Below are 17,483 nucleotides of genomic sequence, written 5' to 3'. Positions count from 1 at the left end.
AAAAAAACACACTCAGGCCTGTTAGTTATAATAGTTGTAATTGTTTCCGAAATACCAATGCTTGTCCTACTTATGCTCCTGTGCCTGGTCCCTATTTCCTACATGGAACTCATTGATTTTTTACCTCTATAAATACCTGAACCATTCCTGTGCCGTGGACTGTGATTGGAAGACTCAGATTACTAATGTATAGAAAATACCATTTGAGATTGTTTTCCAAACATAACATTCTCATGTGAATGTTTTGTATCACAACCACTGAGTTTCTTGTCTGTTTAATTCTTGCTCACCTTAACTTTTACCTGAGGCTAGGCTTAACCAATGTCATCTTGTATCTTTACAGTACGGTCTTAAGAGTGATCTATTTGAACTTGATTACTAATTTCTAACAAACACCTTTGAACTTGGCTACCGATTCCTGATCCTCATTGTGTAGCCAAATGTGTTGCACTGTTAATGTTTGAGTTATTGGACGTGGAATGCTAACTCTCTTTCCCCTCAGTGCGAAATTTATCCGAGGATCAACATAGAGAGTGAGTAAGAATAAAGAGATCCAGTAAAAAGATAACAGAAAGAGTTGGGTGCCCAGACACGCTGGATCAGTATTATAAATAATATTTCCCAGGACAAGTGCATTTGTGGACAATTGGCATTCTATTGTATTTTTTAATCTTCTCTACTCTATGCACTTGATTCACATTTTCCACCTTTGCATGGAACGGGAAAGCCCCTTTTAACTCCAAACTATTTCTTTAAATGCTCGCTCGCTGTGCTTTGTCAAGCGCATTTCTAAACAATGAGATAGAACATAAAGCCAAACATGTAGAGTTCGACAGTAAGCCTTCTCTGGAAAGAGAATTAGTGCAACAAAAGACTCCATCAGTGCTTGCACTACAGTTCCTCTTTAAATAGCCCGTACCTGACTGAAAAATACATGGATACGTTTAATGTACACTTAAAACTATATTTTACTGGTTAAGGAATTGCATCAAAAATACATTTCTTACAGTAACAAATCGTAGCTCTGTCACCACTGAGCAAACAAAAACAAATTGTATAGCTTGGTATATATACATTTTTGTAAAAACCTCCTATTACTTTATTCTCCTTAAGTCCGCTCTACACTCTTTTTCTAAATTCAAAGACATTAGAGAGGGGGCAATGCAGGAAAAGAAATGGGACAGCAAAGCCAAGCTATTACACCATCAATGTAGCTGCTGACACAGAACCTTCCGTAAACAGAATACCCAAAGCTTCAAAATCCTGCAAATTAGCAAAAACCACATCTCTTTCTCTTTCAAAACACTCATTTTGGCCCTCATCATTCATGTCACCAGTCCAGAACCACCAGCCATCTTTTTTCGCTTTTGCCAGCAGATAGTTCCACTCGTCTGTATTGAGCTCTGGTTGCAACAGCTGTCTCCCTGAGAGCTTTTCATAGCATGCCTACAATATAGCTCCACAACTGAGTGATTTCCACTGTCTCTAAATCTGCAACCTGGTGTCATATTACTATGCATTTTTGTTTACACTCTTTGTACATCCTCTCTGCCTACCTCAGGCTGTGCCAACGACATCCACCTCCTTTGAGCCTTCTTAGTTCCAGATCAATGTGCACTGTTATATTGATCATTGCTAATTTAAACTTTGGGACCTCTTCCATTGGGCTTTCTCATAGATATGTTGTTCACCACCACACTTTCCTGAGTTGAACAGATAGAGAGACACTCCAAGGTGTCTGCCAACTGATGAAGTAATATATTCATCAGTGGGCGTACATACTTGGGTACAGCTTTTTGCCTTTTATGCTGCTAACCCACCTCCCTCTAAGCTGTTGATTCTCACATTGAGTCTCCTTTCCGCTTCTTTGCATCCAAGGATACCAACCTATCTCAGCTGTTGCTTCAGATGATTCATAACAATGCGTCTTCTATAACCAGCCCTTCATGCAGCCTGTGGTAAAGCTCTCTATGCCCGGGTTCAGCTTTGGTACTCATCTTTCATTCTTCCTTATAATATCAGGTCTTCAGTAGGAAACGTGGGTCTCCAGACAAGATCTCCCTCAAGTTGAGGGTCATCTTTCTGCCTGGTGAATATATATATATATATATATATATATATATATATATATATATATATATATATATATATATATTCACTGAAAAAACCATAGGTTTCACACATGTTATAGTTAGCGGAAATTTTACTGATAAAAAACCAGTGAAATTCCCCCGTTATAGTTAGTGTAGGCAACTATAACTCACGCGACCGCAATCCTCTGCTGATGCTAATACTGTATTTAGACACTTATTTGCCCATGTCTTCTTCCATACATTTTTAGCTATACATATATTTCAAATATTTTTTTTTCATAAAGACACATATGTCATCAGCAGAAGATTGCGGTCGCGTGAGTTATAGTTGCCTACACTAACTATAACGGGGGAATTTCACTGGTCTTTTATCAGTAAAATTTCCGCTAACTATAACATGTGTGAAACCTATGGTTTTTTCAGTGAATTTGCAAGGTTTTTTAAATGCTAATTCCTAACTATAACGTGTGTGAAACCTATGGTTTTTTCAGTGAATTTGTACGGTTTTTTAAATGCTAAGTTACTTTACGCCATTCGTGGCGTGCGCGCCCACTTAACGCAGTTCGTTCCGTGCGCGCACAGTAAGCACGCGGTGCGCTTCGCGCACCGTGCGCCCACTTTACGCAGTTAGTGTCGTGCACGCACGGTGGGCACGCGGTGCGCTACGCGCACCGCGTGCCCACGTTACGCTAGATGGGCCATGTACGCAAGATGCGCTTTGCGCACATGGAGGACATATGATGCACTTCGTTTTGAAAGGTAATATTTTATTTTTTCGTAATTTTTATAAGCCATGCACAAATGGTGCCCTTCGGACATCATTTGCACACGGGGTGGAGAGAGTGTTGTTAATTTTTTCTTTTATTATTTTTGTTTAAAATATTGTGGTTTTTCACACTTCTAATAAGCCCTGCACATTTGGTGGCCTGCGGCCACCAAATGCACAGGGGGTGGGGAGAGTGTGGATAGTGTTTTTTTTTTTTTAATATTTTTTACCGTACGCGTACGGTAAGCGTAATCGGCGAAATTAGCGAAAAAATAAAAATTGCATTTTTGGCCTTGGGGGGTCTATGGGGACTCCCTCAACATGGCTATGTGTGTGGCAGCTGTCTAAACAGCCCCTTTATATGTTTATTGGTTTTATTTAACAACATAGCTCTCAGTGCGAGAGAGAAAATGGCGGCCGCCGCTTCCTGGTTTCGGCTGTTTCGAATGTTTACTAAGATCTAAGAGCCAATCAGAATCGCGCTCGCGCACGCCACCGTACGCGTACGGTAAGCTTACGGTAAGCGTACCGTAAGCTGGCTCAGATATATATATTGATTTAAAGGCTATTTTCTCAGAATCTACTGAACAGATTTACACCAAACCTACAAAAGGCACTTCCTTGACCTGATGACTACCTCTCTGCCAAATTTCTAGTAATTCTGTTCAGCCGTTCGGGCTGTAGCCCTGTCTAAAGGTCCTATGGAAAAATGCATGGGAAAAACGCGTTTTGGGACCCCCCTTTTTCTCAGTCCCCGCTTCACGAATCCCGCCGAGACTTTCAGGGAAGGAGCGGAGCGGAGCGCCCCACCTATTTTGAAAATTTCGCGAGGATTTGTCAATCGGCGCCAAAGTTATTCCAAATAGAATGTTGCGGATTTCCTATGGAAACACGATCCTAACTATAACTATCTACTGGCGACCGCCAGTAGATAATATATATATATATATATATGTGTGTTTTTTTAACTTAAATCTTGATTAGGAAGGCACATCAGAAAAACAGGGCAGGGTGCTTGATATCAGTGCTGAATTTGCATTTGTGGTTGACACCTCTGTTTGGGAATCGGGGCTTACGTTTACTTTTTATCATCAAACTTTGACCCAGAAAAACAGTAACAGAAAAGGGAGAAAAAAGTAGGAAAAGAAAGATAGGAAAACAGTGACAAGAAAAATCAGCGATCAATAAGAACCAGCAAGAGTGAGATTAAGAGAAAAAATGTTTATAGTGATAGAAGAAAGGGGTTTGAGGTGAAATCAAGATTAGTGAATCTTGGTATTCGGCAAACCCTGCATCCGGCAGTGCAGCTGCCATCTCCTAAAACAATTTGGGGCCAATGCAGTTTTTTTTTTAAACAAATTAAACTCTGCTTCATATATACATTAAAAACGCCAGGACAGCAAGAATAGAACTATTTTGCTTCCTTGATTGTCATTAGTAATAATCAGAACTGAAATCAGAGCTAATCATTAAGAAGGACACACAATCAGAACCAATTCAAAAATTATGTGATTGCTGTTTTCCAATTAAAGTTTCAAAAATAGTTCTACCATACTGAACAATTGTACATAGCTCTGAAAAAATATGTATTTTCATTTATCAAGAATTAGGCAAAAATTTCAATCAAAGAATATGCAGAGTACGGTGAAAAAACATTTGATTTGTGTGTGTGTCTGCCATCTATTTGTGTTCCATATTTGGCGCCAGTACTTCTTTGAGGTTTTTTGTATTGCTTCAGTGTCACGTTCAAGACTGCCATTTATCAACATATTTGAGTTTCTGCAATTATGCTCCATAGCAATGATGTAATAAAAACATATATTTTTGCACATACATGTGCTTGTACATACTGATTGCCTACATTGTTCCCTTCTGTTTCTAGGGCTACTGCTACTCACCGGGGCCAAGTCATTTTTAAGGATGCATTAGCACAGCAGTTGTGTGAACATGGAGGTAAAGTACGAGCTATTTGGAACTGCTGTCTTGCTGCATCTGTCTTTACCTTAGCATAATGAGTATGCCAGACATTTTGTTTGTCAAATGTTATTGTTTGACTTATAGTGAAGACTGCTACTTGCTTTTGTTGGTTATGTGTGTTAGTGGTTTCAAATTGGTAGCTTGTGAAAACATAGGCTCAAAAACAGAGAGTGTAAAAAGACAAAATCCAAAACTAAGGCTGGTGAAATGTCTCCACACAAAAATGTCAGCATGTGCATAAATCTACTGTTTGCATCTGTTCTGGAATATGACAGGACTCTAGTTATAATAGTAAATGAATCCAGGCCTAGTTTAGAAGGGAAGCAAGTTGAGTTCAATTGGAAAAGTAGTTTCTTAACAATTAAATAAGATTTAAGTTTTGACAGCTGTATGTTTGAGACTTATCACGCGGAATCATGAAAGTCTAACTGAAAAAAGCGACAAACTTGAGACATCCTCTAGAAATGAATGTATTGAACTTGAAAATAGCAACGAACAGTTACTTAACTGGTAATGATTATGTAAGGCAAACATCTGAATAGTTTTCCATCAAGTAAGTGGATAGAAATAAAGTGTGATGTTTGCCTACAATATCTACAGAAAGATAAACACAATTTTTTTCTAGTAATGTAAATTTAAACCAGTTACATTTGCCATTAAATACCTGTTGGAATGCTATCCAGGGTCGGAGGTCATCCTTAACCTCCCTGTTATCTCACCATTCAGGAAACCGTTGTGATATTTGTATCTACAGTGTTTCCCTGCTGTACTAATCCTAAGGTACACTGTTGGTATGGAGAATAGTTCCCTGCCTGGCTGTGGAGATCATATCCCCTAAGCACATAGCTGAAGCTGTAATTTTTTCAACCACCTCCTCAACCGTCATGACGATCACGCATGTGTGCTGAAATTGTTTTTGTTACACAGAGAGAGAGACCCAGGGTCCTATTCTCAAAGGAAAATGTACACATATAAATGTATGTTCATATGTAAACATTCCACTGCACTTAGTTGTTACTTTACACCATTTTTCTATTCACAATTTCCAAGAGTAAAATTACTATTAGGTGCAGACTTACATGTCTCCTCTTGATGCTATCTCTTGGGTCCCCTCTAGAGTCACAACAGTTGGATTTCTGACCCCCTTGCACAAGGACTTCGTCACTGTACAAATCCGATTTAGAAATCTAGTTGGACTTTAACCCAGACATAACTCACTGTGAAATTTTGTGTGGGAAGTGTTTCCTGGTAACAATCAGTTTCATAGAATGAGGTCAACAGTGGAACGCCAAACCCTCTTTTGTTAATGAATCCCACACTCAAGGATCACTGGAAAAGGAATATGCATTTTAAAATGTTTATTTTTAAAATCCTATTTTAGTGCATACAATATGAATGGTAACATGACAGAATATAAAATTGAAGCAGTGAAGAAGTTTATGCAGAGTGAAAACAACAGGAAAAATTCTAGCGTGGTTATTGAATGTTATAGTCCAAGCGCTGTCCTTATTCTATTACAGGTGCTATGCTAGTTTGAGAAGAATCAGTAAATAATAAGCAATTCTAGAGTTTCAGAGGTGGTGCGCATACCTGGTTTGGGACAACAGGATTTGTTGTTTGTTTTGGAACAGCAATCCTGCTATTTCTACATCAAGGGGCATGGGCAGTCATGTTCGTCTGAGAACAAACACAGCCTGATATCAGCCAGGACAGGCTAAATGCTTCAAAGGAGGCTCCTGAGAGCCTTCCGTTAAGTTGAATGCTGGTGTGATGCTCATCTTTTTCGCCTGTGGAAGTCCTCTCTGACCTATAGTCTGATACCTGGAACATCTGATTATCAATATTATCTTATATTTTTAAAGCAATGATGGGAGTAGAAGAGAATAAATCAGCAATAAGACAAACAGTCATGGTGACAAATGTCTCAATGTGATTATCTGATGATAAAATATATTTAGAATTTGTAATCAGTTCTGGAAAGCAAGTGCATAGGGTACAGACATTTCTAGTATTTCTACACGTCTAAAACTTAACGATTTCTGTGAATGAAATAGAAGAGTCTGAAAGGCCCAATGTTGGAATGCAAAAAGTCTGAAACACAAATGATAAAAGAGTAAAGATTGAAGAGACAAAAAAGAAAATAGTAATGTCTAAAAAGAAATGGTCATAGTGTTTGCAACATCCCTAGAGTAACTTCTAAACTAAACAATGAACATAGGGAGACCCATTGTTGAAAATTTCTAAACACATTTTTAACATAGATATTAGCAAAATATATGTGGTTTGCATAAGCTTGATTACAGCAAAATCGTGATACTTTTGCAAACCAGACTAATATGCTAGAAACATGCATTTGACGGAATCACAGTTATTCACTTGTTGCATATTGAACAACGCACGTTTTCGAACAGATATGAAAAAGTCTCTGTGTTAAAAAACATAGCATTCACAACATTTTCATTCAAAACAGACAGTGGAGCCAGCTGGAACAGTATTTGCGAGTGTAAAGTTTTTAATAAAAGTAACTTTTCACACGTAGGTGGATGTCTCCACCACCGGGGCAGAGATCTCCTTAGGGTGCAGTATGGGGAAAAATAATTGTTGTCATTTTTTTATTTAAAATAAACATGTAAATTAACTTAAGATAATTATTATTAGCCTATAACTAAAAAATGTTGTAGCACATTAAGTCATCGAATTAAATATTAACTTAATAAAATTAAAGTATATGTATAACTATTATGATTTAAAATAACTGTAAAAAATCTCACCCTCACTATAATTTTTATATTGAAATATTATTTACTAAATTGTATTCAAACGTATTTAACTCATTTCAATTAATGTTAGTTTTTTATTAACAGTTGGATGAAATTACTTTAATACACAAATTAAAATGTTAATTTATTTAATATCGGAAGTAATATTAAAATATAACTTTTAAAACTGAAATATATATGTATTTATGTGTGTAATTTAAACATTGTAATAATGTCTCCTTTTAAGATAATTTCCTCTAGGGTGTTATTTTAAGTTCCTAACTTTTTTATTTACAGGGGAGTATGTTGCAGTACTTAAGAGTTTCCCTGTGTGGTGGGTTAAAATTAGATGCAAAAGTAGATAGAAGTCCTTCGGCATGGTAAGAACCAAAGCACTGAATGAAAGTCTTGCTTTGTGGATATGACTTCCAAAGCTACATCACCTGACTTGTCACATGATTAGTCAAGAAGGACACAAATACTCAGGAATACACAGGAAATAGTGGCCTGCTTTAGCACCCACCATAGCCAATGGAATCAGTCAAAGATAAATCCTTTGTAGCAGGAACTTTATGTGCAAGCCTTGGATGCACTGCTTCTTCATAGGGGCTAAATCACATGAAGAATTGATCTCATCAATAAGAACTTAAGCAGAGAAGACCCTAAATTCTCCTTCAATACATCTAAATATAAAATTGATAAGTTTCTGCACGGGAAACAGTACATTTACAAATCAGTAAGACACACTGATTAATGAGGTTTGTTTGCTTATTGAGGGCCTGTCACAAGAACTAGACATCTGCAACAGCATTCTTTGTGTGACAGTTCTGTACCCCTGTACATCACAGGCTCTATTAACTTTTGGGCAATTCCCTCAAGTGTGAAACCCCTAGCAGCACCCACAGCAATAGGACCATGCCCAGAAGCATCCTCTCTATCTATTGCTTAAGACAATATTCGGTACCTGCTGGCTGGTGGGCTGTTGTTCCGCCATTGTCTAGGAGTCAGTTGATCTATAGAGCTGATTAATCTGTACCTTGAGCCCACCTGATGACCAAATTATGTGTTTCTCGCATCATATGTGGTTTGCTCAACTCTCAAAGTGTAACCTGTAAAGGCATTATAGCTTGTGTGACTGTGCTGTTGGTGTTCCTTGACTCAATAAATAAAATTTGTTTGCTGAAATGACAAATTTCACCAGTTGTACTCAATAACTGCACAATCATTTCTATCTATTCCTGGTGGGCGTCAGTTGTCAAATTTATAAATCCACTCCACAGACAGTGGAAGAATAACATTTTAGCAAACAGAAGGCAGCTGAAATATACCTAATGCTTTCTGACAATTGCATAGGTGCCTGGAGCTACTGAGATAAATGTGATTGCTGGCTAAAGGAATGTGACCGTTTTTTGAGGCTGGCTTCAAAGAGCAGCTGTCTGCTGACCTATTGTTAATCAATTCTTTAAAATGTATGTAGGGTGGGCTTTGGCTTTGCCCTCTTACCTAATACTATTGGTTATTTGGTGAATCATTTTGCCTCCTATGAAGTCCCTTCATTTTTTTTTTTAATATCTTTATTTGCGTTTTGTAATTTTTTACATTCAGAGAAAAAAATGTAAACATGTTTCCATCTCACCGATAATAGAGTATACATATAACATCAGGGGTCAATTGGTTTCATCAAACATGTTAATTGGTGCCCTTTTCTCTTTTGAGATAAATAAAGGTGAACTTAATATCATGTCTGTTTCAGTAACCATAGAGGTGCATTATTTATGCCCGTTGGGACATGAAGTCCTTTCATTAAGGTGCATGTGGGACTATTTTTCATCTCAAAGGTACACAGAATTATCCCAAATTAAATTCTTTGTGTATGTTTGAAGCAATCATTATTTGTGCTGTTTTTCACTGCAGCATCTTTTTTTAAAAATATTTTAGTCATGACTTGCACCCTCTGGAGTATTCCAAATACATTAATAAATAAGCCTTGGCAAAGTCAATAGGTATCGCTTTAATATATCAACACAAGCATGCATATAGGTGTTTGCATATTTACGCATGTTGGTTTTGGCAGTGCTTGTTCTATCCAGCCACAGGCATATAACTATGCATTCCTATTGAGCATCTTCACAACGCAGAGGTGGGATTACTTCAGAGGGATACTGGGTGATTTTAGAGAAGCATCATAGGAGGACCAGAAACAGACTTGCTCATTATTAATATATAGGGTGACACAAAAAGTGGAGGATTTTCAACTAGGCCCAGATGGGATTGGAGGGGTGTTAGTCTATTTTGGGATCCAGGCAGCCTTCCTCTGAATCGAATGAAAGAGTTTTTTATTCAGAAAACAGCAACTGACATTTTTCTGTAGTACTGCTGGGTTCCCCAGATGAAGGCACTTGGCAGTTGCAGAAACGAAGAATGGGTTGGCATTGTAACACCATGGTGTCTGTGGTGCCAGTACAAAATACAAAGGCTTCTTAAGGGGAGGAAAATGCCTCTACCCTGGGTGTAAACTAAAACGCAGGTGATTGTGTGAGAAGTGGAGCAGCACTAAGCTAGGCAATCTCCTCACCCTCTAGTGCACCAAGGGTAGCACCTAAAATGTCAGTGCAATGATGCCAAGTGTCAGCATCTGAAATTGTGTGCTCCATACATTGTTCAGCATATCGGGAACCTTGCTGAATATGTCAGTGTAGGGAAATCAATAGACAGTCCATACTTTCTATGTAATGGGTGAACATTGGTTAGTATGTGTTTGCTGTGTTGGTAAAAGTTGTTTTTAAGTTTTTCAGGAGTTGAGTTCAGTAGAAGGTTGGAGTGTAGGCATACGGGGTCTAGCATAGGTGCCTGCCCAGCTATTAAGTTTTCAAATTAGGGGGTCCATTATGTTAGTGTCAGCATAGTTCCTGTTCACTTGATAGCTCTAATGAATGTCTAAATTTGACAGTGTCACCATCAGATTTATGCTAAGGTCTCATAATCAAGAGGGTAGAAGGAATGTTGAGCCCTTCAGCTGGGTGGACCATTGGTTGATCGAGTTCAAAGTTTGTTATACCCTCCCCACTATGATGAAGGAGGACTCCACACCGTGGTGCCTTCGTTGTAGGGATCTGAACAAACTCACAGCCGCTAAATGGGAGGCCGCCCTGGCTATGGCCTGTGCAGAGAGGCACATCCCATTTCTCCCCACAGTGGATGGTTTCCGCAACTGGATCACTAAGGCCCTTGACACTGCTGCCCCCTATAAAAACTGCATCATCAGAAGATCTAAACTATCAGCCCCACGGCTCTCAAAAGAGCTCAGATGCCTTAGAAGGGACTGCCGCAGACAAGAACATAGATGAGCACGGCCCCTTGTACAAGGAAAAAGGCTAATCAGAAATGTATGCTGAAAAAATACATGCATGCCATCTTCCGAAACCAAATCCCTTTTTCTTACCGAAAAGATTCTTTCATCAGACAATTCTTCTAGACTGCAATTTAAGGTCACTAAGGAGATCTCTGAGCCACCGGGGACACAGTTGCTGACCCCCTCACAAGATTTCTATGAAAGAGTAGCCACTTATTTCCAGGACAAAGTCCTCATGGTCTTTCAGGAGTTCAGCCCTATGGAAGCTGTGGAACCTAATGTTGAGGAGGTCACCCAGGACAGCAAGGAGCATGTCCTTACCTCCTTCCCAATCATCAAAGTTCGGCAAACTAAAGATCTCTTAATGGGCCTTAAATCCGGAGCACCGTCAGATCCCTGTAGGCCCTTGATACTTAAACTGGTCCCTGACCCTGTAGCAAACTTCCTTTGTAGGGTGTTCAATAGTATTCTCCTATCCGGTAGCTATCCGTCCACCTGGAAGGAAGCTATTGTTTCACCTCTCCTCAAAAAACCCAAGGCTAAACCCTTAGAGCTGCAGAACTTCCGCCCTATCTCCCTTTGCCTGCCCCCGCAAAAATCTTGTAGAAATTCATAAACACTGAGCTGATGAATCACGTTGAATCACAGGAGATCTTAGACCATTCTCAAAATGGGTTCCATGCCGGCCACATCACTGAGTCTGCCCTTATTGTAGCTCCTGATCATATTCGTATGCAGGTGGATCAGGGTGGATGGGCGGTGCTGATTATGCTCGATCTGTTGGCGGCATTCGACTCCGTCTCCCCGGCACGATTGGTTCAACGTCTGCAGGAAATGGGAGTTATGGGAAAGGCCCTGCAGCTTCTCCACTCCTTCATGTCTGGGGGAACGAACATCGTCATCTGTGGGAGGCTTTAGAGCCAGTCCTTCAGTCTTCCCTGTGGGGTTCCCCAGGGTAACTCTCTGAGCCCCACCCTCTTTAACATTTATGTGACCCCTCTGGTCGAGTTGGTGAGATCATTTGGGTTTTAGCTGATTTCCTATCTAGACAACACGCAAATCATTGTTTCCATCTCAATGATTTGCAACTGGTCGCAGAGAAATTTAACAAGTGCATGGCAAGCATTATCTGTTGGATGAGGATATAACTCCCTAAAGATCTATGCCCGTAAGACAGAGATACTGGTATTTGGTACGCAAAATTCAATCTGGTCGAATGCCTGGTGGCTTGCAGACTGTGGACCCCTTCCTATTCCGGTTAGGACAGCAAATAATCTGGGGGTCACTTTCGACGACATTCTGACCTTTGATGCCCAGGTCAATTGTACTGTTGGCACCTGTTTCTACATCCTAAAAACCCTTTGAAAGGTGCTACTGTACATTCTGTCCGAACTGCATCGGTCCACCATCATTGCACTGGTCACCTCCCGGCTTGACTACTGCAATACTCTGTATCTCAACATCAATCCAGCTACTCTGAACGAACTTCTGGTTGTTCAGAACATGGGAGCCAGGATTATCCTTAACAGTCCGAAGCACCAATCAGCCAGGGAGGGGATTCGTAACTTGCACTGGCTCCCCATTAGGAAGCGCATCTTTTTCAAGTTCCTTAACATGCTATGTAAGGCCTTGCACAATAAGGGCTCACCGCATCTGAAATCCATGTTCCAATGGTACACCCCAGGAAGGACTCTGAGATCCCCATCCCAGAAAAAACTGATCTCTCCAAGATATTGCAGGGCCAGATGGAGCGGTTGCTCCTTTTCGGTAGCGGCCGCCAAACTCTGGAACTCCATGCCTTCTTCCATTTCCAACGCTGAATCTCTCAGTTTTCAGAAAATTGCTGAAAACATGGCTCTTCTCATCATAGATGGATGATTCGTGCCTCCTTCCTCTCTTCCGTCTGCTCAGGACCCTGACACCCTGGGGTATAAGTATGCTTCATAAATGTTATCCTATTCTATCCTAATGATTACCATGCAGATCTGGATCACAGAAATACCACTATGGTGCAGGATTGTAACTGGCATTATTTATAGGATAGACAATTCCTTCATTCTTCAGGAGGGTGATTGTGTTGCTCCCTTTACTATAATTAATTTCATATTACACTTGCTAGTCCTGCTATAATAGGGCCACACTCCTATTAATAATTATATTGTAAGGAATTGGGTTTTTCATTGAGGATGGTGAAAACTCTTCTAAAGCAAGAACCACGACCTGTTATGGTGAACCACAAAAGTCACAAAATCAACCTGTGCCTAACGCTCTGGTAGCTTGGCACAAAAGCAGTCAGGCTTAACTTAAAGGTGCTGTGTTAAGTATTCATGAAGCACACAAACAGTAGTAAAGTGAAAACACACCACAAGAGATATCCTACACCAATTATAAAAAAGAGTAAAATGTAATCAATAAAATGAGACTAAAACGTCAAAAAACAAATCAGTAGAATCAGAGATGTGCAATAAAAAATATTTTAAAATAGCGCCAAAAAGAAGAAAGCGCTAACTGCTGGCATCTGGTTGCGCTAGAATGGGACAAAGTCACAAATTCAGGACGACTCGGATGGAGTGCAGGCTGGACACAGGGACCAGGTTAGTCCTGCTAAAAAAGTTACCTTCTCAAAATCCGGTACACAGAGTCTAAAAGTTCAGGATTTCACAGGGGGAGCTCAACCGATGCCAGCCAAAGTTTCAGGACCTGGAGAGGCACCTCTTGATGATCACAAACTTACTCCAGCAGAGGTCAGCAGGGCTCAGGCAGGTCTAGTTGCGGCAGGTCATCTGGGCAGATTCAGGGAGGTCTCTGGAGTTGTGTGCCTGTAGCTCAGAAGAGCCTACTGACCTGCGGAGGTTAGGCTGGGATGAAGGAAGCAGGTACAGTTTCCTTCTCAGAGAGAAGGGCATGTATCAAGCAGCAGGGCAGTCCTCTGAAGAACAAGGCAGTCCTTCTGTAATTCCCAAAGGTTCAGGGTTGTACTGATGAGTGGCTCAGGAGGTCCAGCATTTATACCTGATGCTACCCTTTGAAGTGGGGTAAACTTCTAGTCTGTCCTCACATCTGGTTCTGGAAAATTCCTTCCTTCCCCTTCCTTCCCCTGCCCAGAGTCCAAGAGGAATAGGGTAACAATAGGTTGTGTTTGCTGGAGGCAGCCCTTTGAAACGTAAGTGGGGCAGGCAACAGCTCTGCCCCTTCAACCCTGGCAGGATGGCCCTATCCCCTCTACACCCAGATCCCATTGTTCACTATCTGGGCCCAATGAGAATTCCTGATTGAGTAGCAATTAACAGGCTTAGGCAGCTGGAAACTCCTATAAGGCCTCAAGAAAGTTTAGGGCAGGAAAATGTAAACTTTCTAAAAGTGGGATTTTCTACATTGTAATCTAAAATCTGACTATACCATTAAAGAGGATTTAAAAATACAAGTCATTTGAGCCCAAACATTACATTTCTACCTATTCCCAATCAAAGGTTAGCATGTATTTAATGTACTAAGGTAACTCCGTGTTATCCCATGGAAGAGGTAGGCCTCTCAATAGTGAAAAACCAATTTTTCCCTACCAGGACATGTAAAACCTAAAACCAAATGTAAGCCTGTCAGAGACATACGCGTCTATAGCGCATGCTTTGCCACTATTCACCTAAGATAGAGCCGTTCACTTAACCATTACACTTCGATTGCTTTTACCATTAGCACACTCACTGCATTAATGTTCACACACTAACTAGCTGCACCCTTCGTATTTTCACAAGCGCGCGCTGCAATCCACTCATTCACCTTTTTTATTTTACCACGTCATCATGTGCACTGACTTGTTCTTTTACACACCTCCGTTTCTATTTTTTCTATTTTTCCTATTTTCTACTAATCATTCCTTTTTCACAAGTGGCAGATAAGGTTTTTTATATCTCATCTGCACAATGTTAATCAGTTGGAGTGCTTTCTCCATGTAAAAGTTTGTATTCATTGAATTTCAGATGCTTTTCCCTGATGAAGGGCACTGGGCTCCGAAATGCATCGGGATTGATGAATTGAAATTGTATATATGGATTTCCACACCAAACATGAATGATACATGATATTTGATATGAAGCAATATCTTGGATTGATGGAAATAAACATCATAACATAAAGCAACCAATTCAATTGGAGAATCATTTACTTTGGATTCAATGTTTACCCATTAACTGGGACCAACAGCTGTGCACAGGGGAACATCTCCTAACCAGGAGATGCAACTTGGTTGTTTTAATTGGTTTATTTTGCAAGGTCGAATTGGCAGTTTAAATCTGCACACACGCTGCAATGGCAGGCCTGAGATATTTTTAAAGGGTTACTTAAAGGGGTGCACAATATTTGATGCAGGCCCACCAGTAGGATTTAACTTACAGGCCATGGGTACATGTAGTACTACTTTACTAGGAATTTATAAGCAAATTCAATGTGCCAATTGAGTGTAAGCCAATTTTACCATGTTTAAAGGAGAGAACACATTATTACCGGTTAGCAGGGGTAAAGTGCACAGAGATGTAATGCCAATAAAAACGAATTTCAGCAAACAAGAAGAGAGAAGGCAAATAGTTTGGGGGAAGACCACAACAAGGCTGTCAGCAAAATGTATAATGAACATACCATTTGAATAGTGTCATGCTTTCCTCAACCCCTCACTTGAAACTGTTTCTATTAGATAAAAATAGTCACTGCCATTTCACCACAAGCTTGCATTTAGTCATTTCTCTTAAGGATCTGTATTATAAGTACACCTTTCTTTCAGGTCCTGCTTGGTTGATCAAGTATGTAGAGACCACAAATCTCTCCGACTTGCCCTGTCCCAGCACAACGTGCCTCACTGTTGTTCTGAAATTCTGTTGTACTGCTGTCTGACTAGGCACACACCTCATGCTTCCTCTTCAGTGGCACACCCGATCGGAGTGCACAATGGTACAACTCAGGCAGAAGGAGAAATGCTTTTGAGCAATGTCCCGCTGAAAACTACAACGTTTGGAGACTGTCTGGTGAAAGTGACACTGATTAAATGGAGAACATAAAAGAAGTATGAGCTTTGGGGCTACCTGGACCCAGGGCCGGACTGGGAACTGAAACCGGCCCTGCCAAACTGCTCGGCCAGCCCACCTGGGCGGGCTGAGGGGGTGCGGCCGAGCTGTTTAGAAGGGCCGGTTTCAGCCGATTTTGTTACCGGGGCTGATATTGCAGGCCCCCGGTAACAAAAACGGCCCCCTAGGGGCTCAAAACCAGCCTCCACCCTGGTGGCCCACCGGGGTAATGCCCGGTGCCCGCTATGGCCAGTCCGGCCCTGCCTGGACCTATTTGTTGGACTGTTAACTGTGCTTCCCGCGCCCCCGTTGAAGGCATCCTGCTGCAGAGAAAAAGCTTCAATTAGACCAGGAAACGCCTTGCATGACCGCTCAAATTATAATTGCACGTGGAAGGGAAAAAAAAAAGGGAAACATGAAATCCTTAGTATGCCTTTGGCCCCAAATTTTGAGGCTCGGGTTCTAGGAGCTAGTAATGTGACCTGCAATAAGGCACTAAACGTAGCAATAAAGCTAGAGCATTCTAACGTGACACTAACTGAAATATTTTCGTTAAGGGAAGCATGCGGTTAGCTGTCCATCTCTCCATTTAATTGGTTACTTACATAAACATTGGAGGTAACATTTTGGAAACAACTGATTTCTACCAACCATTCATGACTGTCTCTTTTATGGCATTGCTCTTTAAACATTTGATTTAATGTTGTATCAACTTTATACGGGTAGTACCCAAGTCCCCCTGCAACCTTTAAAATAACCTATCCATGCTCCATCCCTCCCATTTTCTCGAACAGCTAAAGGTACATTCTCTCTCACTCTCCCCCACCTGTCCACTGCTGCGACTCAGGGGGGTGCACTTAAAGACATAGATCAGAGGCGCTCCCTTTGTCCAGTGAACATGATGGGGGAGCATGGTAAGAGACTTCAACAACACTTTCCTCTCCCTTTCTATATCAGTGGCATTACACACAAGTGTCAGCAAAGGTCACTTGGAGACGAAATTGTGTTCTCATGTAAGGGCTTGAATATTTACCTTAAGTGCTTTAATTTGGCATTTCTGCTGGCACTGAGGTGTCATCCTGAAAAGGCGACTGCAAGGATTTTTCCAAGACCCATGCTGTTTGAAAATTGGACGCTCAAATATGAACAAGGCTGTTCTGAGGCATTTGATGAAATCTGGTACCCTCCTATGGCCTGTTGGGCTGGTGTCATAAGGCGTCTACCTACATTGGCATTTATTTATTGCCGGACCTGCTCTTGGGCGAGCTAAAGGTCTGATATATTCTAGTGGCAGGACCGGCATTTGGTGATTTTTGTAACATTGACAAAGGTCCAACATGTGGCATCTTTGAAGCATCACTAATGCTGCTGATGATCCCCCTTTTCAATCTAATGTATTTCCTGACTCTATGGATTTTTCTACTCAATCTACAAAGTTCGACTGAATAGAAGTGACCTTCATCTGAACATATTGTAACATTT

At 40.7% G+C, this 17,483-nt stretch overlaps 1 protein-coding gene across 1 annotated transcript in view; it reads left to right on the top strand.

Moving 5' to 3' along the window:
- Nucleotides 1-17,483, top strand: part of RELN (reelin) — a 1,440,257-nt gene that overhangs the window by 406,243 nt on the left and 1,016,531 nt on the right. The window contains exon 4 of the mRNA XM_085653954.1: nucleotides 4,742-4,812. Within this exon, the coding sequence (XP_085510080.1) occupies nucleotides 4,742-4,812 (71 nt within the window). The remainder of the gene's footprint in view (nucleotides 1-4,741; nucleotides 4,813-17,483) is intronic.

This window comes from Triturus cristatus, chromosome 4_1 (assembly GCF_964204655.1).
Source record: "Triturus cristatus chromosome 4_1, aTriCri1.1, whole genome shotgun sequence".
NCBI lineage: Eukaryota > Metazoa > Chordata > Amphibia > Caudata > Salamandridae > Triturus > Triturus cristatus.
Note: the sequence above shows the minus strand (reverse complement) of the source record. Positions and strands in the feature narration are given on the sequence as shown.